The following is a 26,644-nucleotide window of genomic DNA, read 5'->3' as shown; positions in this document are numbered from 1 at the left end:
GATTTGGTCTTATTAAGGACTTAATCTTCTGAGAGACTAGTCTTGTGATTCATTTTGTACCTTGAAAGCTTCTCAAACAGCTCCTAGAAAAGCCTCAAATGAGAAAATACATTTTACATCATGCAATAATTTAAGGAACAGGTAGACAAAGATTTCTGACTGAGAATGTCTTTCCAATAGCCATATCCTTGTGATACCATTGTGATACCAGCCGTGCTAGCAGATTAGATCAAATCACCATAGAGCTGCTGGAATGTGTAAAACTTGCCTTCTCAGGTGGACTTAAGTTTTTAAAATCAGAATATTGTTTAAAAACGTGAACAATCTAATCAGTTTTTATAGCTTTTAGTCTTTGTGGTGTTTCAACTTCGCATTGTAAGCAGTCTACATGTACCGCATTGCAAATCGAGTTTGCCTGGTGTGAACTCTAATCATCCTCAGATTGAGAGAGAATTTTTCAGTCAGTTTTTCAAGTGTGAATAACTAATGAAAAATCATTCTTCAAATTTTCAGTTGAGAGCACATTTGCTGGCATTTTTAATAACATCATTAATGTATGGGTTTGGTGGCTAGATAGTTGTAAAACTGTCTTGTTTCCCCTAAAAAAATTATTTGTAAATATTTTATATTTTCAAGTTCAACCAGAATTAACACAAACTTCAGTGATTTTTTTTAAAAAAGTTACTATGCTGGGTGATGATGACTAGTACCTAAAATGTGATTCCTCCCCAGTGTGGAACAGATTTCTGTCATCAGAAGTGGTAACATAAGAACATAAGATTTCCTTTTTTTGGAGGTAAGACTCTTCCTCCCAGTTAGGATGAAAGCTACACAATTAACTGTCGGTAAACTATTTAGAGGAAAGGAATGATTTCTCTATATAGTCCCTGTATGTGTTTGTGTATATACTTTGGATTCTGTTCCTTCAGTGGTTTTATGGGGAATTAAACTGCTACCATAAAGAGAAATGTAATTTACTTTAACAAAGTAGAAAGCACATCAGTAAAAATCATATATTTAATGTAAACATTTTACAAATACAGAAGGCATTTGTAGTCTTAGGAATCATGTGACAACCAGTTTTATTCATCGGTTATAATAATGTTGTCTTAATATTGAATGTATTTCTTTAGTTCCCAATGTGCACTTTTATACAGTGTGCATTTTTATACAATGTGTGTAGAGGAAAAAGTAGTAGGCATTATGTTTAAATGCACAGTTTTTATTTCAGTTCTCATTGTATTGTATTAAGAAATACAGTATGTATTATAATTGTAAGCTGGTACTATGATTGTAAGAAGAAATATGTGTTTACCATTTGTTAGGCACACTTGAATCCAAATCCTGCAAGTGTATATGTATGCCTCTGTGTGTGTATATATATATATATATATATATAGCTTTAGCTGCATGAGAAATAATGACAGAGGGTCAATATTTGCAGTTTGTAGTCATAACTGAGTTAGAGTACACAATCTGTTAAGGATTTGAGATTTATCATTATTTTTGTTAACATCTAATATTCCTATTTCCTCCCTTTGTTTCATATGTATGTGTGTGTGTGTATATATATATATGCATATAGCCTTAGTGAGATTTTTAGCGGGCCCTGCAAAAAATCAAGAAATACAGGTTGGCTCATCATCATGTCATACTGCAATGAGACATTCTTATGAGATCAGTGATTTTTATCTTGTTAAATAAAAATATATCTTCTTTGAGAGATGGAATATTTAGATACATGAAGTTCTTGCCCACTTTAGCTTTGAATTGGTTTTTTGAGCAAAATATAATTGAATTTTGAAAACAATAGATAATCATCTACTGGGTAAAAACTTCTATAATACCTTACAAACTGCATGTTTTGACAGTGCATCAACCAGAATTTAACCAGTGTGGATAAAGGTGCTCTTTTATATGCTAAAGTATCAGGGTATTTCAAATCTGAATCTTGACAAGGCTGGTATTCAGGCAGAATTAATCAGAGTAAAATGAATTAAAGCAAAACATATGAGTTTAAAAAAATGAACAAACAAAACCCTGAATCTATAAGGAAGGAAAAAAGTTTCCTTTTTCTTTACATTAACAGGAGTGAGCATTTTTCTTTCTATTTAATTGGGGTGAAAGTTGTATATATGCCTGAAAAGGATATATGAAAATAATATTTTGAGAACATGGATATATTTAATTTCACATAGGATAGTATGACAAGATATACTCAATGTTTGTAATGGATATAGTAGAGGAAGAGAGAGAATCTCCCTCATTTTGTTCATGCTTGCAGCCCTTCAAATTGTTGCTTCCTTTTTTGCTGTCATAGCTAGTTAACAATGAACACTAACAACAACTGAATAATATGCTATATGTTCTTAATAATAAATATACAAAATGAGCCCATTAAGAATAATTGTTTGAGGGGAAAAAAGTAGACTATGTTAGGATTGCATTTAGTATAAACATCTGTGATTGCTTTTGCTACGATTCAATATAAACAAGGCATTTTATGAATTAGGATTTTTTACGGACACATTTGCACCTTCGTGGAGAAACACAGATTAGACTTTGTTTGAGGAAACTTCAGTCAATCTGAGTAGGGCTAAAGTAGAATGATCTTTTTAAGGCAAGGTTCAGTTTTCACTTCTGTAAAGACTGCTGAGGCATGTCATTGATTTCATCACCTCCCTCTCCTGAGCAAATAAATGCATGTTCTTTATTCCACACTAGAAGCAGTGTGAAAAAGAGTCCAGCATAGTGCACTTGTGTATGAAACATTACACTTACTGTATATTTCTTCTTTGCCTAAATACACTATTTTTAACACTCCTTTTCACTATATATACATAAGCTGTGCTGTTAACTTGTAGCTGTTGCTGTCTGTATTTTTCTGCAAAACAGGTTTTATTTTGATTCTCACGTATCCAATTGTGCCATTTTCAATGGATTTTTTTGTTTTAAAGCGGCTTGTTTTTCATTTTTATTTTACAGAGTTACATACATGGAAGCAGTCAGGCTCAGTTTGTTGCAGAATCACATATTATTCTTCTGCTGAGTATCCTTCAAAATGGTGATGAATAGAAAAAAAAATAAGCTGAAGCACAATATGCTGTTAAATAAAATTGCTCTGACAGTGACTATCATTGAACTTCTGAGCAGGTATTGTATTTTGGCTTAATATGTGTTTAAATAGATAGTCAATGTCATTGCTGTTTACTGCCAACTGAAGCTGGCATTGCTTTTCACTTATGTGTACCTTATTATCTCCTTTGTTACTCTTATGCCTGTTTGCTAATCACAATGTTTTTCCTTTCAGTGTTTTCAGTAGCAGCAACTACTTTTATTCTCTATTTCACTCTTTATAGTAAAAGTTAAAAATTTTATATTAAAAATTATTTTATTTATTTTAACTTAATAGGAAAGTGTACTGCAATTTACTAATTATGCATGAAGATAAATTGTCCTGCATTACTCTTTGTTGTTGGTTTTTTTTTTTTTCCCCACCTAATCTGAACAGTTTACTACAATGTCTTGAAACAAATAACCCAATCTTGTTTGTTCTGACATTGTCTCCTCACAGAAATACTCAGACCTACTTTTACTCTTCCATTCTTAATTAATTTTGTTTGGGTTGTTGGTTGGTTGGTTGGTTCTTTGTTTTTTTCGTTTGTTTGCTTGTTTTGTGTTTTTGTTTTGGGTTGGTTTTTTTTTAATATGTCTTAAAAATCTGTAAGAAAAACTCATATACTATCTGGTTTCTTTAAACCCTGCTTCTAATCACCTTTGTTCATTGAGTGAAAACTCCATTCACCATTAACCACTATTAAAATACAGTGGTTCCATCATAAATACCTTCCTCTAAGGAGAGCAAGAGAAAGGAAATAACATTTCCCAATTTGAAGTAATAACCAGACCTTAGAGTCCGATGATCATAGCTACTCTCTTGTTCTCTCCCTGAAGTTATGTTGGCTTCAATACTGTGCTTCCTCTGGCTTCCCTGTCTGCCTTCATCTTTGGCATTTAGTATCCGAAGAGAATGCCATAATTACATCTTTTTGCTCCATGACATTAATTTACCTGGCATGAATTTTGCTTCCTGTGAAACCTCATTTGCTCTGTAAATAGCCATTACAAATTTAATTTCAGAGTTGTCATATTTTGTAGAGTAAATGCAATATTCACAATTGAACTGGAATTCTGTGTCCTGTTCTGGGTCCCCCAGCACAGGAAAGATGCAGATTTAAAGTTAAATTGTCTTACCTAAAAACCGCCAAGTGATTATTAATTTAATTGCTACATTTTTTGAAAAGTACACAGAGACAGCTATTATGTTTCAAATGAAAAGTTTCTTGTATAATAGATAGTATGCATCTTATTAGTATAATCTTTGTTTTCTCTTTGTATAGCCACAATTTGTTTTTTGATGTTTTTTGGTTTTCCCAAACTGCCACAATTTAAACAAATCTGTTATCTAAAAAAAAAAAATCCAGTTGGCTTCTTGAGAATGGGAAAAGTAAATGCAAAAACCAGCTATGATTAAAAAGAAACAAAACTTCTGTTCATGACATACTTTGTTTGTCTGACTCAGGCATGAAAGTGATATATTTTTGTTGGCAGAGACAGTCTTTAAACTGGGAAGTTGGCTAACTACATTGAAGCAGCTGGCTGAAAGAATCCTTTCAGTGAGATTGTTCATTGCCACTTGCAAAATGAATTCTCTTAAGGTTTCATTTCATGGCTCAGTACTGTTAAGCTGAGTTTTCAGTGACACAGAAGTTTCACAAGTGACATGAAATTTTGACAGATTTTAAGTTTTGCATGAAAGAATTAATATTTCTTTATCCTTTCAATGTTGATAGGAATTATTAGCTGCTTCATCGCTTCTTTATTATTTGTTTATTTGGGAAATGTTGATAGAAAATGTGGGAATTAGAAAAAAAACTATGCCAGACTGATAAATAATCATACATGCTCTTTATCCTATAAAGTTTAAAAGATGCATTCAATTTTAAACCAAGACATTACTATGCTGGTAATGTACATGCTTCATTTGTTTGCTTCTTTTCACTTTGTAATAGTAAGAACAAGGACAAGGTTGTCACTTCATGCTAGATCTTGAAATGCAATGTTGTGTTTCTCTAGAAAGTGTATTTTTAATACCTCTGATGAGAAAATATGAATTTCCATTGCATTTCTATACTTGCTTTTAGATAGTGATTCTACCCAATCTGCTAGATGATTTCCATATGAAGATCTGCTGTTTTTTCCCAAGCTGTAGCTACATAATTAGGACATGGGTGACGAGGACTTGTGAAAATGTCAGATAGTCCTTTTCAATTATACAGAATTACACAAAATTAAATTCAGCAAAACCTATACAATGATACTGATCATACCAGGTGTATGCCCAAAATTTTTATAATCTTTTAAACAAGTAGTTTTAGTCCTAACAGATGGTGATTAGTAGTGACACAACGGAAGTCACTGTGATAATACAGCATGTACAATGTTACATCAGTAAAATAATTTGAAAAAATTTCAAAAAAAATTGATTATTTTTTTACTTAATTTTATTTTTGTGAAATGTGTTCTAACAGCCAAAATACTGATATTACATTTAGCGGAAGATCAGACTAACTGAAATGGGTTAGATGTGACACTTTCTGAAGAGATAAAAAACTCACAATAAGCAAGCTCCTCAGAACAAGGAGACATTATTTCATTTCCAAAGTCCCAAACTTAGAAGTGGTTGATGGGAGCCATCTTACCGAGTCCATAGTGTCTTATACCTTGAGTTAAGTTGCCTTGTAGAAATTGAAGAAAAATATCACCGTATTTTGACAAAAGCTTTGTTGAATTCCAGGCTGCAAAATAGTGAATACAAATTTGGGTAGACTTTTAAAAACTGAGAAACAGTCCTTCATGTAAGAAGTCACGTCTGTGATTCTGTTATTCGTTTTACCTTATTAAATGAGGATTTATAGATCTTTCAGAATCACTTGCCCAAACTAGTTTTCGACTGCAGTGTTTGAGGTGAAATTTTTCTGTGGTCCAGAGCATGTGGAGACACTGGGCTGCACTGGGCTGGCTGACTATAGAGGCAGCTCCAGTCAAACTCCAGCAGAGCATGGCATCACTGCCTTTGTTCTTATTCCAGGACCATTTTAGTCCACAACAGTTTAGCTGTACCCTGCCAAGACAGAGATCTCATCTATCTAAACTGTGATATATCCAAATCCACAGAGTTGGCTTGGCATCCCAATGCAATATTCCCATTAGTGGGAATGCAATACAAAGTACCTGGTTGCCCATGCTGAAACTAATCCAGAGCTGATAAGCTTTGCTGCACACACGACGATGCCTGCTCAGTCACTCAGAAGGCACTTCGAAACAGGCTGTTGTCTTAGGTATGGAGCAAATACATAGAACTGACATCCAAAACTGTGTCTGAGCTAGTAAAAGTCCTTGTGGGTGAACACCTAGCAGAGAACAGTGAAAGAACACATGTGGATATGATGGTGCTTGTTATATTACACACTTCTGTGACTTTCAGGCTATTACTAATAAGAAGCTTTGAGGGGTTTGTGTTATGCTGACAATATGACTATTATTTATTTTTGTCATTATTTAGCTCCCCTTTTGGAGAATTAAGTTCAAGAAATAATTATGAAAATGGTATAAATGTTGGTTGAAGGGACTTCTGAAGATCATATACTCCAATCTTCCTCTTAAAGCAGGATTATCACCAACACTGGATCTGGTCTTTCATGGCTCTGTCTAGTGCGAGTGTTTGAAAACTCCAAGGACAGAGATTGCATAAGCTCTCACAGCAGTTACAGAAATGAAGTTTTTCCTAATGTCCAGTCTGAACCTCCCAAACTGCAATTCATGTCTTGTTCTGTTGTCTGTAACAGTCTTGTCTGTCAGTCATAAGATTTTGGCTTCTCTTTGGATCTTTTGCCAGCCTTATAGAATTAGTGGAGTCTTCAGTGATGTTTTCATTCAAAAATGAACGGAATGTCCTAGGGGGCAGAATAATGAGATCAATTATGTTTAAGCTTTGTTATTGCCTAGAATGAAAGCAAGAGGCAATATTTGCTTTTGTTCATGCTACTTTACAGCTCATTCCTACCCACAGATCGGCAGGTACTTTTTTTTTTTTTTTTGGCACAGACAGAATGCAGTAATAATTATTTCCAGAGAAAAAGTAATACTGAATAGCAGTTAGGTATAAGTTTGAGGTTGTATTTAATCACCCATAAAAATATGCTGATCTTTTAAATATCTGCATTCAGTTTTCTTTGAAATTGACCAACTTTGATTTTCCTTCCCAGGAGTGACAGAACCTTATTATCATTTGCAATTGGAAAGGAAATTTAATGTAATACATAATGGAGTTTATTCCCACATCAGGCAGATGATCACTGTTTCAAGCAACTGGGTAAAATTTACACACATTATAATTTGCAGGTTATGTAGAGTTATATCAATATTGGACTGTCCTGTGAAGTAGAAGTGTTATCAGTAAGTCATCACAGAAATGGATGTATACCTGCTGTGGAATACGTATTATATGTCAGATTGCACAAACAAAAATTATTTAAATAAGAGCATGGTATAGATTTTGTTTAAATAGAAATCACATTTGTTAAATGGATATGAAAGCAGTAACTTACGTGGAGATATCAACATGCTAGACTTTGTGCAGCCTGCAATGCTAGTTTTTTGCTTCTGAAAAGCTTGAATATCTCTGAGGACCATAGGACTGCATAATTTGCAAAGAGGAATAACTTTGTTCACATGAGTAATCCTGGTAATACAATATATTTGTTGGCTAGATATCTAATTCTACCACAGAAAAAGGAGCACATATCTCAACACATTATGGTTTAACAATAGAATGTAGCATCTTCTCAAATTATCATCACAGTTTATATCCATGTGAACTGTGATGATACACACTATGTACATCACATAGTATTCAGAAGTTATTCCTTTTAGTTGTTTTGGTTGGGTTTTTTTTAGCCTACAATTTGCCTGATAACTATATTTGTAACTTTATTTAACAAGTCACTGGAAATAGTGATTAGTCTGTCCTTCTTTATTATTTCCCCTTTTCCTTTTGTTTGGGGCTTTATAGAATTTGTCATATAGAATTCTCTTCCTTTTCTCGTTTTCAAGTTGAAAAATTCTACTCCTTCCTCACGCAGAAGATGTTCTAGGCTTCTGGTGTCTATTCTTTTACCCCTTTCCTGACAGAAATGGGGTGGTAGATAATAAGAGTCAGCAGAAATGATCAGCTATTTATTTAAAAAAAATAAAGTGCAGGGTAGTTCAACATTCTGGGAGAGACAAGGTAAAGAGAAACTACAGAGAAGAATATTGAAGTCCTATTGCTAGAGTTAGGGAGGATAGTTATTAAGAAGACACAGAAACAGAGGAGATATAACAGTGGAATAAAGAGCTGTCGTTTTCTAAGAGGAAAAATGTGATCTGTACAATCAGTACTACTGTTGTAAGTATATATATTTTAATACAGATAGAGTATGTTGACTGTTGTGAACCGAACATCCATTGGAGTGTGCAGTGTAGAGCTGTAAATATGGCTCTGGCTGTGAAGATGCAGTAAGAAAGGTAAGGAATAGTAAGACTGGAGAGTCTGAACTTAAGTAGAAAGATATCCGCGATTCTTTTGTTTCTCCCTGTGGTAGACACTAACCAATACTACTAATGAGCATCCATTTTCATCAGGTTATTCTGTCATTCCCTTGATAAATAAAACTGATTTGAATGTAATGTGTCATTTATTTCCTTTTGCCATAACAGTAAATCTTTTTTATATGGAGTAAGTTTAAAAGTTCCAGTGAATATTTTCATTATAAAAAGAGTTTCGGTTATTAAGCAAATTATTTGTTGTACAGGAGATAAATCTAAACCATTATTATAGGAATTAGCAGTTAATGTTAACCTGATAACCTTTCTCATTATTGTTATTAAACTTAGTTAACTGTGATGCTAATAAAACACATGCATGTAAGTAAACATGGAAATGTCTTTTCAGTTTATTAATTTGGATACCCAAGGCAGAGTTTGATGTGACAGCTGTGTGGGTGGAGATGAGATGTTGATTGAGAAGGAAAAAGAAATTTGATTGGTTACAAAGAAAAATCTTTTCTGTAGCATTAAAATTACACCTATTATGAAAGACATTTCCTGTCCTACAGAGTGAATTAAAATGAAGTGTATTAAGTGCCTCTGTGGTGTAAGGAAACTTAACCACACAATGAATTTAAATGGGATATGTCTTTCTGTGCATCGTCATGGCTCATGCGAAGTTACTGAGCGTAAGAACCTGAATTCAGTAGAACAATACTAATTTAGCTCTTGGTAGTAAGACACTATCAGTCATGCATAATGGAATCAAATTGTGTTCCCCAGAGATTATGTAAGAGGGAGAGATGATGACAACTAAAGCAGTGAGATAAGGTTTTTATATTCTTGATCTTCAGGATAAAAAAAAAAGGGAAGAACACCACAGTGGAAAAAGATAGTACTAAAAGTACAAAATTACAGCATATTTAAGCATGTTTCTTAATTAACTGTGAAAATCAATATCCAAAGCAGCAAAACATTCTGCATGTTTTCTGTTCTTTACCTGGGTTATCCACCACTACTGTCTGTTAACCTTGTAGGCTCTTCTGACTTTTCTGGAGTATCATAAGTACTTTTAAATAGCTCAGATAAAGTTTATTTTAGGGAATGCATCTATGTTTAAAGTTTAAGAAATGAAGCTGTTAATAAAAATCCTTTAATTATTTTAATCTCTAATATACTTAACATTAAGGAAACTAAACTACTGTTATATATCTACCTGTTCTGGAGGTGTCTATACTTCTGTGATTTTTGTCTGTAGGCAATTAAAATTACAGAGACAAATTATAAAATGTAAATAAGGTTAGAAAAAATATTTATTTTGTACAGTGGCAAACCACATTATAAGAATTCGCGAGATGGACAGAACTAACCTTGAAACTCTATCAGATGTAATTTACAAAGTCAAAAATGTCATCAATAATAAATGTAAACCACATCGCCCCAGAGTTAGTTTTAGGTAATCCTAAAAGATGACAGCAATATGAATAAATAGGATGTAAAACAGGCTGAAAATCCCTCAATATTTGATGAGTGATTTAGCACAAACTTAGGTGTCTATATGCTGTCTTGTTGCAGTTGAGTTAAAATGGATTCCAATGTCTTTCTCTTTTCCTGAAGCTTTTAAATGGCCTTTCCCTTCTCAAGTGTCTAAGAGCATCACAAGAGGAATGGTTCCATCAGATTATCCATGGACTAGAAAGACAGTCTCATAAATTGAAGCTGAAACTAATTGGATGAATAATAAACTTCTTCACTCTGGAAATCCCATGTTAATAGCAGGTTGATTGTCTGCTCTGTTAAAATGATGAAAAGGCATAAAAAAGGAAAGTGGTATGGTTTGGTTGGCATTTAAATGGTTGAAATGCAAACTTCCAGCTACTTCACTGTTGGGAGTTGTATATTCCGAAGAGTTGAGGGGAACTCCAGTGCCAAGGCTTACGTAATATTTCCTAAAATTCTTGAAAAGCCATTTGGTATAGCTGAAGCCAGAAGGTTTTAAGCTGAAAGCATGTTCAGGGTTATTGTATCAGTACAATGAGATTTCAGGCCATAAAAAGAAAAACTAAGTACATTTTGTTTGTGTACGATTCATGCTTGATTTAAATTAATATTCAAATAAATAATTTTCAGACTGTGTTCCATTTTTTCAACTTCTGAGTTAGGAATCATCTGTCTTCACTGAGATGGGACATACAGTGATTGGTATCTTAAATATGCCTCTTTCCTCAGCCCTCAAGGCCTGTTGAATCATCCACTGGGATGGTTAATGTTTAATTGAGAAATGATTGCACATTGAATAGGGTAAGTGGAATATTAGAATCATAGCTCGTTGTTTCCTGAACTGGAGCAACGTCTTGAAAGAAATCATGAGACTAGTTTCATTGCAGAACCATGCTTTTTGTCTTCATTGGTTTTGTGAACCTATGATAAAAACTCAGATTCTCGAGCTGGGAAAAGTGGCTAACACCTTATTTTCAAGAACTGCATGTAGCTGAAGAATATTTCCTAAATAGAATTGCTAGAACGCATGTTATGTTTGGATTTTTCAAATGTAAGTGGAAAGTTAGATTCACGTGGAAATGGTTCAGATAAAGAACCTGTAATGTGGTCAGTATTTCTGAAATTATTGCAGGTATTTTAGAGGTTTGAGTATTAGTAAAATGCGGCCCTCTCATAAGGAGCCAGTGAAGATTTTTTCATGTTCTAATCATCACCTTCCAACCCCCACTCACCCCCCAAAAAACTAAACAAAGAAAAAAAGAAAAACCACCATAGATTTTCCTGTTGATCATGTTATTCCTCCAGAAAACATGTATGTGCTTTTCTTTGTTCTGTATATGATAAAGCAAACCAGAAGTTTTTAAAGTTTGTGTGGTAATTTCTCCCCATTTTAATTAACAGTAAACTGAGCACATACTTCAGTGGATGAATATTTTGCTCTCTACTTTTCTTGCTCATATCTTATTAAACAACTGCATGAGCTGCAACTGAAAGGTAGTTGTTTCTGTATGGGTATAATGCCACATTTTGTGCTCTTGGTAGAAATACAGCAGAATAAGAATGAGACCACCAAACTGTTTTCACAAAAGTAACCAAGTGTTAGTCAACTTATTTTCTTTACTTCTTTTATTCCTCATTCACTACTGAATTTGTAAAGTAAAGATATAAATCGTATATTACATTAATAAACTTATGAAGTATCAGGTTTTCTTCTTTTTGGGCATTCTGTCTGGAATTAACAGTGATTAAATTTTCTGTTTAAGTATGCTGATAGAAAGTGTCCAATATTTACTAGTAATTGCTTTCATTTTGTAGGGTATCTATCATTCTGGACTTTATTGATCCAGTCTTTTTTTTTGTGTTGAGTTTGTTCTTGTGGGTTTTTTAATACTTCCAATCAGGCATCTTGTTTTTTTAAGGGCTGAATGTTGTTGTTCTATTATTGCTATTTTCTGAATAATCTCATGAATTTTGATAACTGTCTTTTTAATCCTGCGTTAAAACTCTTCTTTATGTATCAAACATTCAGAGCCTTTTCAAAAGCACTACCTAAATGATATATGTTGTCAGGTTCTGTGGAAAGCATGTACCAGCTGGGAAAAGGAGCAGCAGAAGTTTAATATGTAAAAGTGAAATCATTCCAAATTTGAGAAGACATATAGCTGGATTTACAGAGGAAGAAAATGCTACAGAGAAGTGCATTCATCAGAAAACATGAAAATCTAAATTTAAATCATATGCTAGCAATGGTCTGTCTGAGTGTCACGTTCCCCCCATCTTTTCAGAATAGTTTCTTAATGAATAATGAGAGGGATAAAGAAATTAGAAAATAAGTACATCCTTTCATGCCATCTCATTTTTTTGCAGATGGAAAACTGTCCAAATAAGTAGTTGCTAAAATTTTGCATTCTGCACTGCTAGAGAAATATGATACTGCAAAATATTATTTTCAGAGCTAGGACTGTTGCTTTCTTTTTTAGAGTATCAAAATAATGTAAAGACATAACATCCTGTGTTAGAAACAGGAGTAAAAAATAATAACTATATAATCTATGTATTATAGATTATTGCATTGAAATTATTGCATTGAAACCACAGGTCAGGAAGACTGAATTTTTACTTTAACATCACAGAGCTGAGGCAAGTGATATATTTATTCTTAGAGTGTGAAGGTACAAAGCTGATGTTGTTGAAGCTAAAAGGCAACCAGTGGTGCTGAAAACTCAACAATGATGACCAAAGTTTAGAAAGCAACAACTGAAGCAAAAATAGTGACGATGTGAGGGAAGCTCTAGGGGTAATGAGCTGAGAAAAAAAGGAAAGGAAAGGAAAGGAAAGGAAAGGAAAGGAAAGGAAAGGAAAGGAAAGGAAAGGAAAGGAAAGGAAAGGAAAGGAAAGGAAAGGAAAGGAAAGGAAAGGAAAGGAAAGGAAAGGAAAGGAAAGGAAAGGAAAGGAAAGGAAAGGAAAAAAACAACACTACAGCACAGTTCAGCTGGTTACAGATCTAAAATTCTCTGTTGCAGAGCAAACAGTTACTTTTATGACACTGTTATTCCTAATGGTAAGAAATGTGAATTAAACTCATGATCTGGTAAGAAAATAAGAATTACGTTACAGATGAGTTGTCTGCCAAATGGCTTTTAGTGTGGAGTTGCTTGGTTGGTTTGTATTTCAGATGCAGCCAGGTAAGGGAAATAGCAAAGGACCACATTACGTCCAATGTTGCATGGGGTAATCAAGCAAATAAATTTACAAAGTAGTCCAAAACTTTTGCAAAAAGTAACACTTCCGTGAGAGGTTCTGGCAGGTTACCCTCACATCTTGGGTATGGATTTTTTTTTTGACTAAGAATAAAAACACTACTATAAATCTAAGTAAGGTATTGGTAAAATAAAGTTATTAGATAATACTACATTAGAGGCTTTTCTTAATAGGGTAGAAATACATATGGAATTTTTTTTCTCAGCCTTTCTTGTTGCAGCTTCTTCAGTTCATTTTTATGCTTTTGTAACTTTTGAAAGCAGAGAACTGAATGATTCTTTCCAATTATTTTTCCTACTTCAAGCTTAGCAGTAGCACAGGAGATTTCCAGTTCTTATGCTCACGAATCTGCATCTTAACAAGCAAGATTTTTAGAAAGTAATCTTTGCCTTCCCTTCCAATTTGCAGTCTCATGGATTTCAGGGGGTTTTTTGTTTGTTTGTTTTTCATATTTTGCAACTTTTTTTAATGTATTTTGTCAAGTACAGTAATAAGCTTCTGGAAAACTTGAATAAAGCCATTTATTCATAAGACTGACCCTGTGCCTTATACCTTGTGCATGTGTAGGTAAGTAGTTTGGGCTACTAGTGTGTTTCTAACCAGTGTCTAATTTAGGACTGTAGGTAGATGGCTATATCAAAGAGGTGGTGTTAAAACTTGTATTTCCTTGATGTTGCCTATTGGAATCTGCTTCCTTTCACCATCAGTCTTTGCTTTCTTTAATCCTGTTTTTCTTCAGTTGACTTTTATCATTCTATATATAAGAAATTTGGAAGTCTCAAACCTGAATCAGGCTGCTAATCTCGGATGAAGTGTGATTATTTTAACATTGACGTTTGTAAATCCTTTTACTCATGCTCAGGTTAATTGGAACTGTATAATTGAAATTTCAGATGTCTGAGTATTTTGGGTTTAATTTTGAACATTTCTAACGTAAAAATGTTAATATGAACATTGATAGGATTAACACAAGTGTATTGTTACAGGGTGCAGATATTATTTATGGATGTAACATGTTTGAAATATCTCTCATGAATTATCTGTGTGTGTAAATAGAACCATCTTACAGTTCTTAAGGTTTGTAGTCATCCCTGGGATGAGTAATGCTTAAAAAAACAACCCTTTTCAAGAATCAGTTGACTCTGCTGAAGTTTGTATTTCCTGAAATTGTGAGATATAGCTCCCCTGATGCATTCGTGCTTCACTATGGCATTCAGGCAAGTCTCCTCTTCAGAACAGATGTTACGCACATTAGTAACCATCTCTTTTTGTTTATACAGTTTCAGCTAAACAGTTAAGTGAATGGTTTAAGGTCTTGCTAAATTAGTGAAATTGTTTCATCATTAATTACTTTTTCACATCTGTAAAAGTTATAATGAGACAATAAAACACTGAAAGTGACTGGGACTTTGCCTCTGAGAAGTTTCTCTGCTAAACTATTAAGCAATATGACACTAAAGAGAAAGCTAATCTCTTATCTAAAAGCAGGGAAAGATAAAGCAGTCCAGCTGTTTCAGATTGCATCAAATAAATAACCAAAGAATTGTGTGCAATAAAATTGAATGATTTCTGATTCTTATAGTTTTAAAAAAACCTTTACTACCAATTTACAGAATATTGTAAGATATTGGGGAATAGTTATTTCCATAACTGTCCAAAATTTGTGTGCACTCCTTGACAGCTCATCCTTTAAAGCTTTTTGAATCTTCTTTCCTCTTTTATGTAGAACACACAATGGAAAATCTTACTACACATTTTTGCCACGGGTGAGTGTATTGGTACAGTACAGAGTGCAAGGCACAGTTTTATATTTAAGTACAGTCTTTCATCTTATGAATTTCAAAGCTTTAGTTCATAGATGTATCTTTGTGGCTTTCTGAGGTATCCACACACCTGCTGTTTTCCTTGACAATGTTGATACAGACGCTGCTATCACCATGGGAATGGTACTCCTGAATGAAGCTGCTACCTCCAAAGGGGATGTTGGAAAAAGGAGAAGTAAGTTATTTAGTGCAACTAAGACAATGTTTAGACAATTAGAAGACATTGAGAATTACAAATTAATATCTCATTAAGTTTGTAGAAGCCAATTTTTACCTATTGTGGGGTGGAGAAGATGTAAGTAAAAAAAAGAATCTGTTGACAAAGCTGCATTCACATGAAGTTTTAACAGTAAAAAAAAAATGTTTTAAGCATAGTCAGCCAAGGTATAGCTTGGCTCAATACCTTCACCACATAGTACAGAAAAAATGCTTTTTGGATTTTGATTTATATTGAAATTCAGTGGCATAAGGAACAGGAGTTTCAAAACACTTTTCAAAATTAATTTAGACATTTAAGGTGCTTAAGATGACAGCATCCAAAGGAATGTGAAAATTCTTTTACTTGGTACGCTTTGCCAGTATCATGTTTCCAGAGGAAGGTGAAAGCCCAGCAGAAGATGTAATACAGAACATATCCTAATCTGCAACAACAAAATTCTTAGCCTGAAGTGCTAGTGTTACATTTTTCTGAATGCTGTTGTCATTCAAAATATTTGCAATAATTTTTGGCAATGAGTTGTGTAAACATACAGTATGAAAATATTTCATCCAGATTTAAACTTCCTAACTGTTATGTTAACCAACCTTTTACTGGGTATGACATAGGTTGAAACAAATATGCCAATCTGCCTTTGTACCTTCTATGTTTTTTTCATATCCCCCACCTCTTTGTCACATAAGGTGTTGAAGATTTTGAAAGCCACCAGACATTCTACGCTGCTTCCTCTTGCTTACTAGATCAGTTCTTTAGCTGCTTCTATGTAATACACAGTATTGCAGATTGGGCTGGCCAATTATTTTCTATAAAAGAATTATGTAATTCTTCATAATAGCTGCTTGAATGTTAGCTAGACATCTCTAATTTATAGTGATTTGCAAGTCTACTTTACTGAGCTGTAGATGTATAATTTAATACTGAATATCTTCTACAGTGTCTAGCTTTAATACTGATGTCAAAAGAGACAGTGACATGAGTTTAACTGGAATATGATCTTAGATCACAGTTGAGATCTGTGTCTGTGAACTTGGACACAGCAAAATGAGAAAGGGCAGCAGTACAAATTCAGACTCTCTGCTGTGGCCATTATGTGAATGCTTTCCTTGTACCTGCCTTACATTGGTCATGCTTTGCAATCAATTAATCCATGCTTTGGAATCATATTTGTGAATGGTAATTTCTTTATAATGAAGTGTGTTTATAAGATTTGTACATGGGTAGTTTTCTCAACATAGCTGCAGAAATTTTATATTTCAATTGACGTGTGTCAGTTTCCACATGGTCAGTTTTAATGAAAAAACGCGTCTTTTGTCAGCTTCCCTGGCTTCATGGTTGCTCATCCTTCTCTCAAAGCCAGCACACTTTTTAAGCATGAATATTACCATTAAATAGCAAAGGTTTGGCTAAAGTAGGAATAGTATAAGAAAAAAAGGTTTTGAAATTGAAGTAGCTCACTAGAACCAAAACATTACTGAATGTAGATGAGCTGCATCTCAATTATATACATCAACTTGTAACATGTTGCCTTTTTTTTTTTAGCTTATTTACATGCAGTTGAGCAAGCTGTCATGATCAAAAAGGTTTTATGCTATTATTACACAGAGTGCCAACTGGTGTTCCAAATTTTATTTGCTAATTTATGCGTTTACTTTGCTAATTCATTTTTTGCCAGAAAAGGCTCAAAGCACTTGCATCTGGATGCTATCAGAAGGTCTGCGTCATTGTTATTTATCTTCAAAACCTAAAAAATTATATACCTATCAAGTTAAAAGTGATTTTGCTACCAGCCTTGGAACTTTATCTAGTTCTTAGTAGCTAAAACATTTCACTTTTTAAAGTAGTTGCTAAACTGCCTTTGCTGTTACTTCAGCCTTAGATGGTTGATTAGAGATAACATGATTATATTAGTGAAGGAGCATTTTTCTAAAGATAAAATTGTTTTCCAAAAAGAACAAGCAAATACCTGGAATTACATTGCTTGATACATTTAATTTACAGGGTTATTAAATCCATTATCAGCAGTAAGGTGTTTGCATCCACATACATTTGAGTTGCAAATTGCTACATTTTTCTTGAAAATACATTTACACTGACAAGTCATTTTTTTCTTTATAACCATAAATATTATTTTCATATGTGTTTGAAATCCTGTCAAAAGATAGTGGGCACCAGTAGTCAATGCAGTAACATGTTTTTATTTAACTGTGTCAAAATTCTCCGTAAATGATTGACATAAATAATATTCTGTGTAGATATTCCAGTTTTAGATTTTTTGTGTGCTAATAAACAAAGTTATTTTCTTTCCAGTAATATGTCTGGTAGGCCTGGGCCTGGTCGTCTTTTTCTTCAGTTTCTTGTTGTCGATATTTCGCTCCAAATACCATGGCTACCCATACAGGTAATCTCTCATTAGATTCTTATCTTATAGATTTTAATAACTTTGTATAATTTTAAGAATAGCTTTCAGGTAAACAGCTTTACTTTTTACCACTGCAGTCTATGAGAGCTGGAAGAAGCAAGAAGAATAAAAATTAATTCAAGCACACCAAAAAAGGGCTGGAAAGATAATGTTGTTAAGATGACTGATAAGGCAGATCAGTTAAATGAATTTAAGCACGCACGTGTGACCTACACACTACCCCATGAAAAATGCAATATAAAATGTGCTTGAGTTTATAAACCTTTATTGGGTATTTATTTGCATATCTTTATAACATAATGCACAAAACCACCAAACCACTGTACAGTGCTAAATCACTAAAAGTACCTTCTTTTATTGCCAATCACACCAGAGAGGTAATAAAGCATTATAGTATTTCTGAATTATAGGGACAACTGTCAATTAAACAGTTACAATTTGTCTGAGAAGCAGAAAAAGTAGAAAAATAGTAAAGAAAACACAGTTCTTGCCTTTTGTAGGTGGATGTTTTCAACTGGGAGGTCACCTGCAGAGGTAGTCTAGACTTCTGATTCACATCTTCTTGCTGATCTGTTATATGGCCCATTGCATTTTCTTGTGATCCTGGTACCATTTTCAGATGTACATGAAAAACCCTGGCTAGATGAAAAAGTGCAGTTAAAGAAATCTGCAGTACTATAGTAATGACGAACCAGGCCACTGAGTTAAAAGCAATAGAATGACATTTCCTGGGTCATCAAGTTTGTGGAACAAGACAGAGGCCTGTTGATTTTTCTCTTCCAAAGCTTTGTTTTGTAGAATGGCTAAATAATTTTAATGAAGAACGCTTTCTCTGTTGCACTATTCTCCAGGAATTTTGTTCGATTGACTTTTGATTCTATTTGAAATTTTGCTGTTTTTCCCATTGCTTCAGTCTTTGCTCCTTTTAAACTTCTTTATTTTCCTGTAGAGTTCTCTATAGATACTTATGTATTCAGTAGACATAGTCTTAACATGCAATACTAGGCTTTACAATAGAGATGATATGCATGACTGCTGTTTTCCCCCTCTAGTTGGCCACAGTGCATCTAAAAAGATTAGTTTCTCCTTATTTCCAGTGAAATTTGTTTCTATAAACTATTAGACTAGTCCTTCACAGAATATTACTCTACATTACTGTTACCATATTTGGAAGAGTAAGTGGATGATGTGTGTTGCAATGTAGATACAGTAACATTTTGCGGAAAGATCTGCCATGATGAAATGTCGACTAATAGATATGTAAGAGAAACATTAGTACAGCAGATTCAGAAAGTTATATTTTCAAGTAGAGGACAAAAGAACTATCTGTTAACAGTTGTATTATATTTATAGCCACTGTTAAAGAATCATATGAGGAATACTTCAGTTTTTCACAGATACTTCTTATTATTGATTTCTATGACTAGGTCTTGTGATTAGTGCAGCAGCCCACTTAATGTTGTGTTGGTAAAAACTCCAACTTGCAAAGCCAGTTTAGATGTAACATTTGAGCTAATACATAAAATTTTTCTATTACTTTTTCCTGTGAGACTTTAGAACTATTTTCTTTACTGAGCTTGGTCAATTTATGCAGATGAATTGACATTTAGTTTAGATTGCTTCGGTTTTAGCATTTAATAACATCATTCTCAAGACAAAGAAACTCTTACTTGCAATATGCACAGAAGGTGTGTTTCTGCCTTTTGTTCCTTTCTGCTAAGGAAAGAAGTCTGTAAAGGGCCCAGTAGTATCATATTGCAAGGCTTCATCAGTATGGAGTTAGTAGTTTGCCATCTGGGATAGTCTGTATGGCTTCTCAGCATCCTCTCAGGAGACTGCCTTCTAGCTTGACTGATGTGGGGTAAAAGACAGGATCCAGTTTTCCTAGGCACGAAGTATTCATACATCCCATTAAGTGCTTAAGTTTTGAACCTAAAACAAGAAGGAATTAGGAGCTTGATGTGCAGCTCATAAGCTCATTTGATTTGCACTGCCAAGGAATGTCAACCCACAGTCTCAGCTCACTTGCATCTTCTCATAACAAGTTCACTAAAAGGAAAAAGCAGTTGTTGTGTTCGTTGCCATGCAATTTAATAGCCACTAAAGAAATCTGACAGTCATACTAGTTTCATTTTTAATTCTTTCATCTTAGGAGTATTCTTATCACCTGTTAACAACATGTTTATATGACTGTGCCAATCTCCAGACCTTGCATGGCTTCTGTGAATGTTTGCACTAGGGTTTTTTGACTGCTGTATGATACCAAGGATGTCTGAGGTTGAACAGTACCTTGTGAGCATTAGTATCCTCTGTGAGCCAGCATATATACACAGTACCATTGATGTTCTTGCAGAGCTAATTGCTCAGTTGTACTACATATCTTGTAGTATCATATATGTATAGTAAGCTTTAAGAATCTTAATTTAAGTAATGTAGGGGTTGTCCTTCTTTTCTCCCTAATTTGTTTGCTTTAAATTTTGGGTGGGATGGATTTTTTCTTTCCTCCCCCTGCCCTCCCTTACAACCAAACCTGTATTTAGTGAAATATCAGACATCTTTTCTTTAGAGTGCCCAGCAGAAGTTGGAGCCCTGTGTAGATTTTGTACTCTTCTGTTGGTATCCAAGCTGCGAAAAAGGGACATCGAGAACATCAGGGGTTTGGAGGGGAAGAGGAAGAGAAAGAGAATTCTGAATTCTAATAAAAGTTTAAAGAAATGTAGTTTAAATGCAATGCATGTAGAAAAGAAGTACATATATTAGTATGTTAAAGCTGGTGAAGAAATAAATAAAAGAAATCCAAGATATTGCTGAATTAATGATTCATCACACATTACAATCCTGTTAAAATAGATAGTGCTGCATCATGTTGTTACTGTGAAGGAATTATTAGATCCATAAACCAAATCCCACCTGAAGGAGCTAAGTAGATTCAATATCACAACTTTTGTTTGTTCCTTTTGTTTTTCCAACATTGTTACTGATCCTGCAGGATTAAGCAAGAACTTACAGGCTTACTTGGACTGTCCTAGATTCTTCATGTTTTCATGGGTATAAATTAATCATGCAATCTTTAATCCTGACTCATTGCAGAATTACTGGAAACCATCACTAGAACTGATGGTTTTGCTTTGCTATTATCAAATTTCATTTGCTAGTTTCCCAAATGTATAATTTACTTACCAGTCCTTTCCAGTGTTAAATCTTTCAAGTTTCTGTTGGTCTTTTGGGTAGCTCACACCCCATTTCCTGTTATTTTAAAGAAACATACTGTTGATTCTTTGACACTTCAGTGATCTCATCCATGTAATCCTCATGGCAATGCCATAGTGTTTCTTAGGAGAAGCCTCTTTGGTTTATGTCCATAGTCCTTATGAATTTTAATGAAGTGAACCTGCAAAACACTAAGGAGGACCAAGTATATAAACTTTGTTATTTTCTCTTTCCCCTTTGAATTTAATATCCTGCATTTTAACTTCAGTCATCTATGCCGGTATACAGTCATCTGTCTCAATTCTTTAGGATCTTCCAAGGAGTTCCATGCCCCATCAATCAATCCCAGTGTAGATATATCTTAAGATGTGAAATATGTCTGTCTTTTTACTTTCACTGGTTGTAGATTTCACCTTGAAACTATCAGTCTTTATGTGGTAAATTGTCCTCAGGCTAGTAAAGCTTTGCCTTTAACAATACTAACAACAACGCATACTAATGATCTGTCATAAAAAAAGAATGTTTATGTTGGCTTGCCTAAAGCAACAGTTAAAGAGAACTGAAATTGTTTTAATGCTATGTGCATCAAGCATCAACTTCACTGTTCTACTTTTAAAAAGTCAAGTATACGACATTGTTTCTGTTCTCTGGCACTGAAAAACCAAATAAGTCCTTTATGAAGCAGCATGCATCAATAAAAAGTGAAGCAGTAGCACAACCTGCTGTGCATCCTCTTTCTCTCCAGTGACCTCTGTGTACTGAAGATAAACCAAAACAGAGGTGGATAAACATAAAGCAGGAGTCAAAAACAGGAGAAAGACTGTTATTTCCATTTCTAGTGTGCATATATTAAAGTACTGGGAATACTGTTATTTCTTTGACCCCGGTAATGCCATTGTCATTGTTAATTTCTGTGACAAACACAAAAGTGTCCAGAGGACTGCTAGATAAGTGCACAGGTCTATCAATGTGCTCTTTAGAGGGCATGTACGTAGGAAGGTAGAGTAATTTTGTTTACCTTTTTTTCGTCCACTTCAGACATTTTCCAATTAAGGTTTTGATTCTTACTTCCATAGAATTTTCTTCTTGAAGGCTAGGGTTAGGGAAAAAAATGGTTTAATTAAGATGCTGGTAAAATACCTTTATACAATAAAGCATTGGAATGGGAGAGGTGATGCAAAACGGAGGTCATCATGAAGGTTACTTACTGAGCAAACACAATTGTGATGGATGAGCTAGCATGTAACAAATCTCTCTGCTAGAGTCATTTTTATGATGGCAGGGCTTTTTCATGCCTGCACTAATCCACCTTTTTTATGGGAACTAGATGAAATTTTTCATTTTGCTAAAACTTTCATTTTAATTGCTGTCGTTAACTGTTGAAAGATAATGCAATAATTTTATTTTATACTGTTGAACATTTTCTCCCTTGTAATGCTTTCTGGATAAGATTGTTGATATATCTGAGAGAATCTTTTCTGGAAGCATCGTCACCCCAATATTTGAACTGAATAAGTGATATATTAAGTATCAGGTACTCAGTGATTGAGCAACAAAATTTCTTTATATCAACACAGAATTTTATCTGTCAGCTAATACACATGGGAATGACAGAGACTATTCTTAACTATAAGCCAAAAGCATGAACTCCGATTTAGCTTTGCTAGTCAGAGAAGAGCTTGGAGGGCTCTCTGGAAACCTCGCTTTAGGCAATTTCAGTCCAAAAACCACAATGAATGTTAAAAAGAATGAGAAGGATGGTAAGAACAAATCAGAAGACATCAGTACACTAGCACAGTATTGTATTATAGGGAATGTTAGGACTGTACATATTTGTAACACTGCTGGTTTTTGGGAGGACAGACAGATGCAAGTCTTATCCACTGTTTACTGATGTTAAAAAAGTCCCACTGTTTTTCATTAACTAGCTGTCAAGAGTTTAGATTGCGGAGTGACAATAAAACCCTGGCAGATGTATTGTTAACCTCCTGTCTTCCCATGCCGCCTTCCCCCTTTTGCCCCTCCCTCTCCCCCCTTCCCACCAAGGACAGGCAATCACGAGGGAAAGAAGGACCAAGAGAAGAGAATTGGAAAAATTAAAAATGTTTTACTAATGCTACTAATAAGAATAGAGAAAATAATACAAAATATACAAAGCCAATCTTGAAAGTCTCAGCAACTGCAGAGCCGGCACCCAAAGTCCTGGATTGGACTCTACAGCCAACCAGAGCTGGATTCAGTCTGTTACTAGGCCTCAGTTCGCAGGGACGACTAGCAAGGTCCTCTCCTAATGTCGGCCGTAAGCAGAAGGGAAAAGAAGAAAAGGGGCGAGATCCTCGTGATCTCCCACTTTTATATGAAGTATTCACGTGAATGGAATGTTATACACAGTTGGTCAGTTTCTTGGTCACCTATTTCTTGTTGCCCCTCTCACGAGATGTCCATCCATGCTTATCAATAACTTTGCATTCCATTGCTAGGTTTATCAAAACATGTATCTGGTTCTCCAGGAAAATGCAGCTAATATGAAGCTTTAGCTGACAGGCAAATTCACTAAAAAAGAAACTTTTTTTTTTAACAAAACCAGGACAGTAGCTTACATTAAATAGCTTATTCAAGATTTTTTGGTACCTGCAGTTGAGTGTTTCATTATCAGATTAACCTTTGTAGTCATTGTATTTGAGCATTGAAAAGAAAAATGTGAAGAGTTTTTACTCAAACCATTAAAAAAAAAAAAAAGAAAAAAAAAGAAAAGAAAAAAATCAGCCTTCTGAACTATGTATTGGTGGAATGGAAAATACATATTCTGCATTGATGAGAAGAGAAAATGAACTAAACTGCAAGAAAGCATGATAAAAGATGCCTTATTTTCATAAAAAATCGTAAATGTTAAGTCAGACATGAAGTATTCATTCATTGCTTACAGAAAAACAGTCAATGCAACAAGAACAGAAAAATTGCAAGATGCCCCAGAGCTTGAAAATTCCTCTCATTTATGGTATACACCATACAAGAGATGTTTGTCCTCATTGTAATTCAATTAGTTTCAGTAAAGAAAACTGATATAACACTGAGCAATTGAAATTAAATGCAAGTGAATGAAATGGAATAGTTATTTCTTGGAAATATGCTGGTAAAACACCAGTAAGTAAAAGAACTAGTATAATATCTGCAGACATATAAAATTAAGTTTATTAATAAATGTGAACACTACTAACAACTGCTCAGGTCTTCTATGTTGATTTCATGCATAATCGAATTGATTCACCTGAAGTTTATGAACTGGTAAATCTACCTCTGATAAACACCAAGATTCACATTCAGGTCTTAGTGCTCGTTCTTCTAAATGGAAGAAATCAGGGTTATTTTAAAAGACAGGAAAACAATAACACACAGTTGTCAAAGCAAAGCATCTTACATTTATCATTTTCTATACTACCACTCTTCATGTGGGTAGACACCATGTCCAGACCTCATTCAAATGGAAGGCAGAACAGCTCAGTCTCCTGTGTTCATCCAAACCATTCAACAGGACACTGAATTCATGAACATCTACATGTTCAGTGCTGGTTTCTTGTCCTTTAAAGAATGGGAGATCTGAATTCCAGGTGTCTGGCCCCATAGCAGATCTCTTAACAAGGGTGCACTTCTTCTGTGGCAAACAGTTTGCATGCTTTTCTGTGAGCAGGACCTGCCTTACCTGATTGCCACCATTAAGCATCTCTCTTATTGCTTTTGTGGCTTTCCTGAAATTCTAGTTTACAGTTTACTCCTACCTATTTTACCCTTTCCAGTTAGTTGATGTCAGTTTGGCCATACTTCCCTCTTCTGTTTCCTCCTGCTTTGCGTAAGGGGACATGATTTCATTTATATTTTTTCAGATCTGTCAAAATAGGTGTTGTCCAATTTGTTATTCCAGATTTTTCAGAAACTCTGCCCACCCACACCACCTTACCACCTTCATTTTGGGTATTCTCTAGTTTTTTGTTTGTTTGTTTGTTTGTTTTTTTAATGGCATGTTGGCTTTTTATGTTTTTTTCCACCTTGGACTTTTTCCTTCCGTCTGTACCTAGCCTCCTAAACTTGTTTTATAACTTTGATATAACTATCAGTGTTTACATTACCTTTATTGCATAGTATATCTCTTAGCTGCTAAAGATGCATTTTGCTGCAGACAGACAGCAAGGAACAATAGATGTATTAACTAAAGTGACATTGCTGTGTTTGTATTTCCTACAGTTATATCATTCATTCTTCTACACCCCAAGCCTATCACTTCTACCTTTCGTGATTATTGTAATTTTCAGCTCTTAACACTCTGCCCCCCAAACTTTTTCACTACCAGTGTTCATCCTCTTTATTCTCTTCTCCCCTTAATTCCTTCTTTCCTGTACATCTCACTCAGCTGTCCTTGACCTGCGTTATCTCTTTAGTCTCATGTGCTCAGCATTCTCTTCTCCACTCGGCACCCTACATTCACCTCTTCATGCGGTTGCTCTTGCTAGTCTTTCCCTTTTGACAATCACTTTACTCTCCAGCACCCAGCCAGTTGCCATCTGTTTTGCCTTGGTTTGTATGTCTTGCCTAATGAGCTTGTCAACTTTTTGCAGCAGGGAACATCTTTATATTGGTACAGTCTTTTAAGCTTATGGCACTTGTATTTATGTTTTGTAATGATTAATTAATTATGCTGGGAAGGGAAAACTGGTCAAAGTACTACAAGATGTGTACACTAGAGCACACTGCATATCTATAAGGAGATGAAAGATCTTTCACTCAAAGCTAGAGGCAGTGAAGAAACCCTTCCATTCAGTAGTTTATTGCTTTTGTGTTCATACAGTTAACTTAGTCATGCACAAGTCTGCGTTCCCATTTCCCAGTTTACGAGATAAGCCTTTGGTAAAGTACTCAGAAAAAATACAACACACAATATGTATCTACTTTTTAAAAAATACGAAGTTTCACTCCAGGGTTAAAGAAACATCAGTGTAATCCGAAATTATTGATATTTTAACAAAATAAGAAGCTTAAGAGTCTGCAACCCTACAGAAGCTTGCTAAGTCCTCTGTACCCTCCCCACTCTGGGACCACTTCAACAGGAAAAGAAGAATTTTTTAAATAAATCTGAAACATCTCCTGGGAAAGGTAGTTCTCAGTTTAAGTAGTAAGAGCAGATGCAGAACTTGATTAAAGAGAACAGATGTTTGAAGTGCATTTTGCTTTTTAATTTTTTTAAATACGCAAATTAAAGTTTCAGTCACTTAAGTTTTATTTGATAACTTTCATGCTTGCTTAGTAATTACTAAATGGGATATAAAAACTTAAGAGATTATTACACAAATGTCAAATGACTTTTGAAATGAATGTTTTGAAACCCTTGTTTATTCTTTTCAATAATTATGATGCTGTGGTTTTTATGCATTTTTTCAGCATTTAATCATGTTTTCTTTCTTTTCAGCTTCTTAATTAAATGAATTCAAGAGGGATTCATTTAGAGCTGCTTACCATGAAGATAAGCTATAACTGATAGAACCTGCCCACCAATGTTACACGTATTCAAGAATC

The 26,644-nt window shown here is 34.4% G+C and overlaps 1 protein-coding gene across 2 annotated transcripts in view; it reads left to right on the top strand.

The window, feature by feature from the left end:
- TUSC3 (tumor suppressor candidate 3) overlaps window positions 1-17,852 on the top strand; it is a gene marked incomplete at both ends in the record, with an annotated part of 120,467 nt that extends 102,615 nt beyond the window's left edge. For both annotated transcript variants that reach the window (XM_080344125.1, XM_080344124.1), the window contains 3 exons: window positions 2,986-3,049; window positions 15,334-15,408; window positions 17,758-17,852. In XM_080344125.1, coding sequence (XP_080200251.1) covers window positions 2,986-3,049; window positions 15,334-15,408; window positions 17,758-17,852 — 234 coding nt within the window. The remainder of the gene's footprint in view (window positions 1-2,985; window positions 3,050-15,333; window positions 15,409-17,757) is intronic.
- Between the last annotated feature and the right edge of the window lie 8,792 nt (window positions 17,853-26,644).

The sequence above is a fragment of the Nesoenas mayeri genome (assembly GCF_963082525.1).
Source record: "Nesoenas mayeri genome assembly, chromosome: 4".
NCBI lineage: Eukaryota > Metazoa > Chordata > Aves > Columbiformes > Columbidae > Nesoenas > Nesoenas mayeri.
This window is presented reverse-complemented; position numbering and strand designations above follow the sequence as displayed.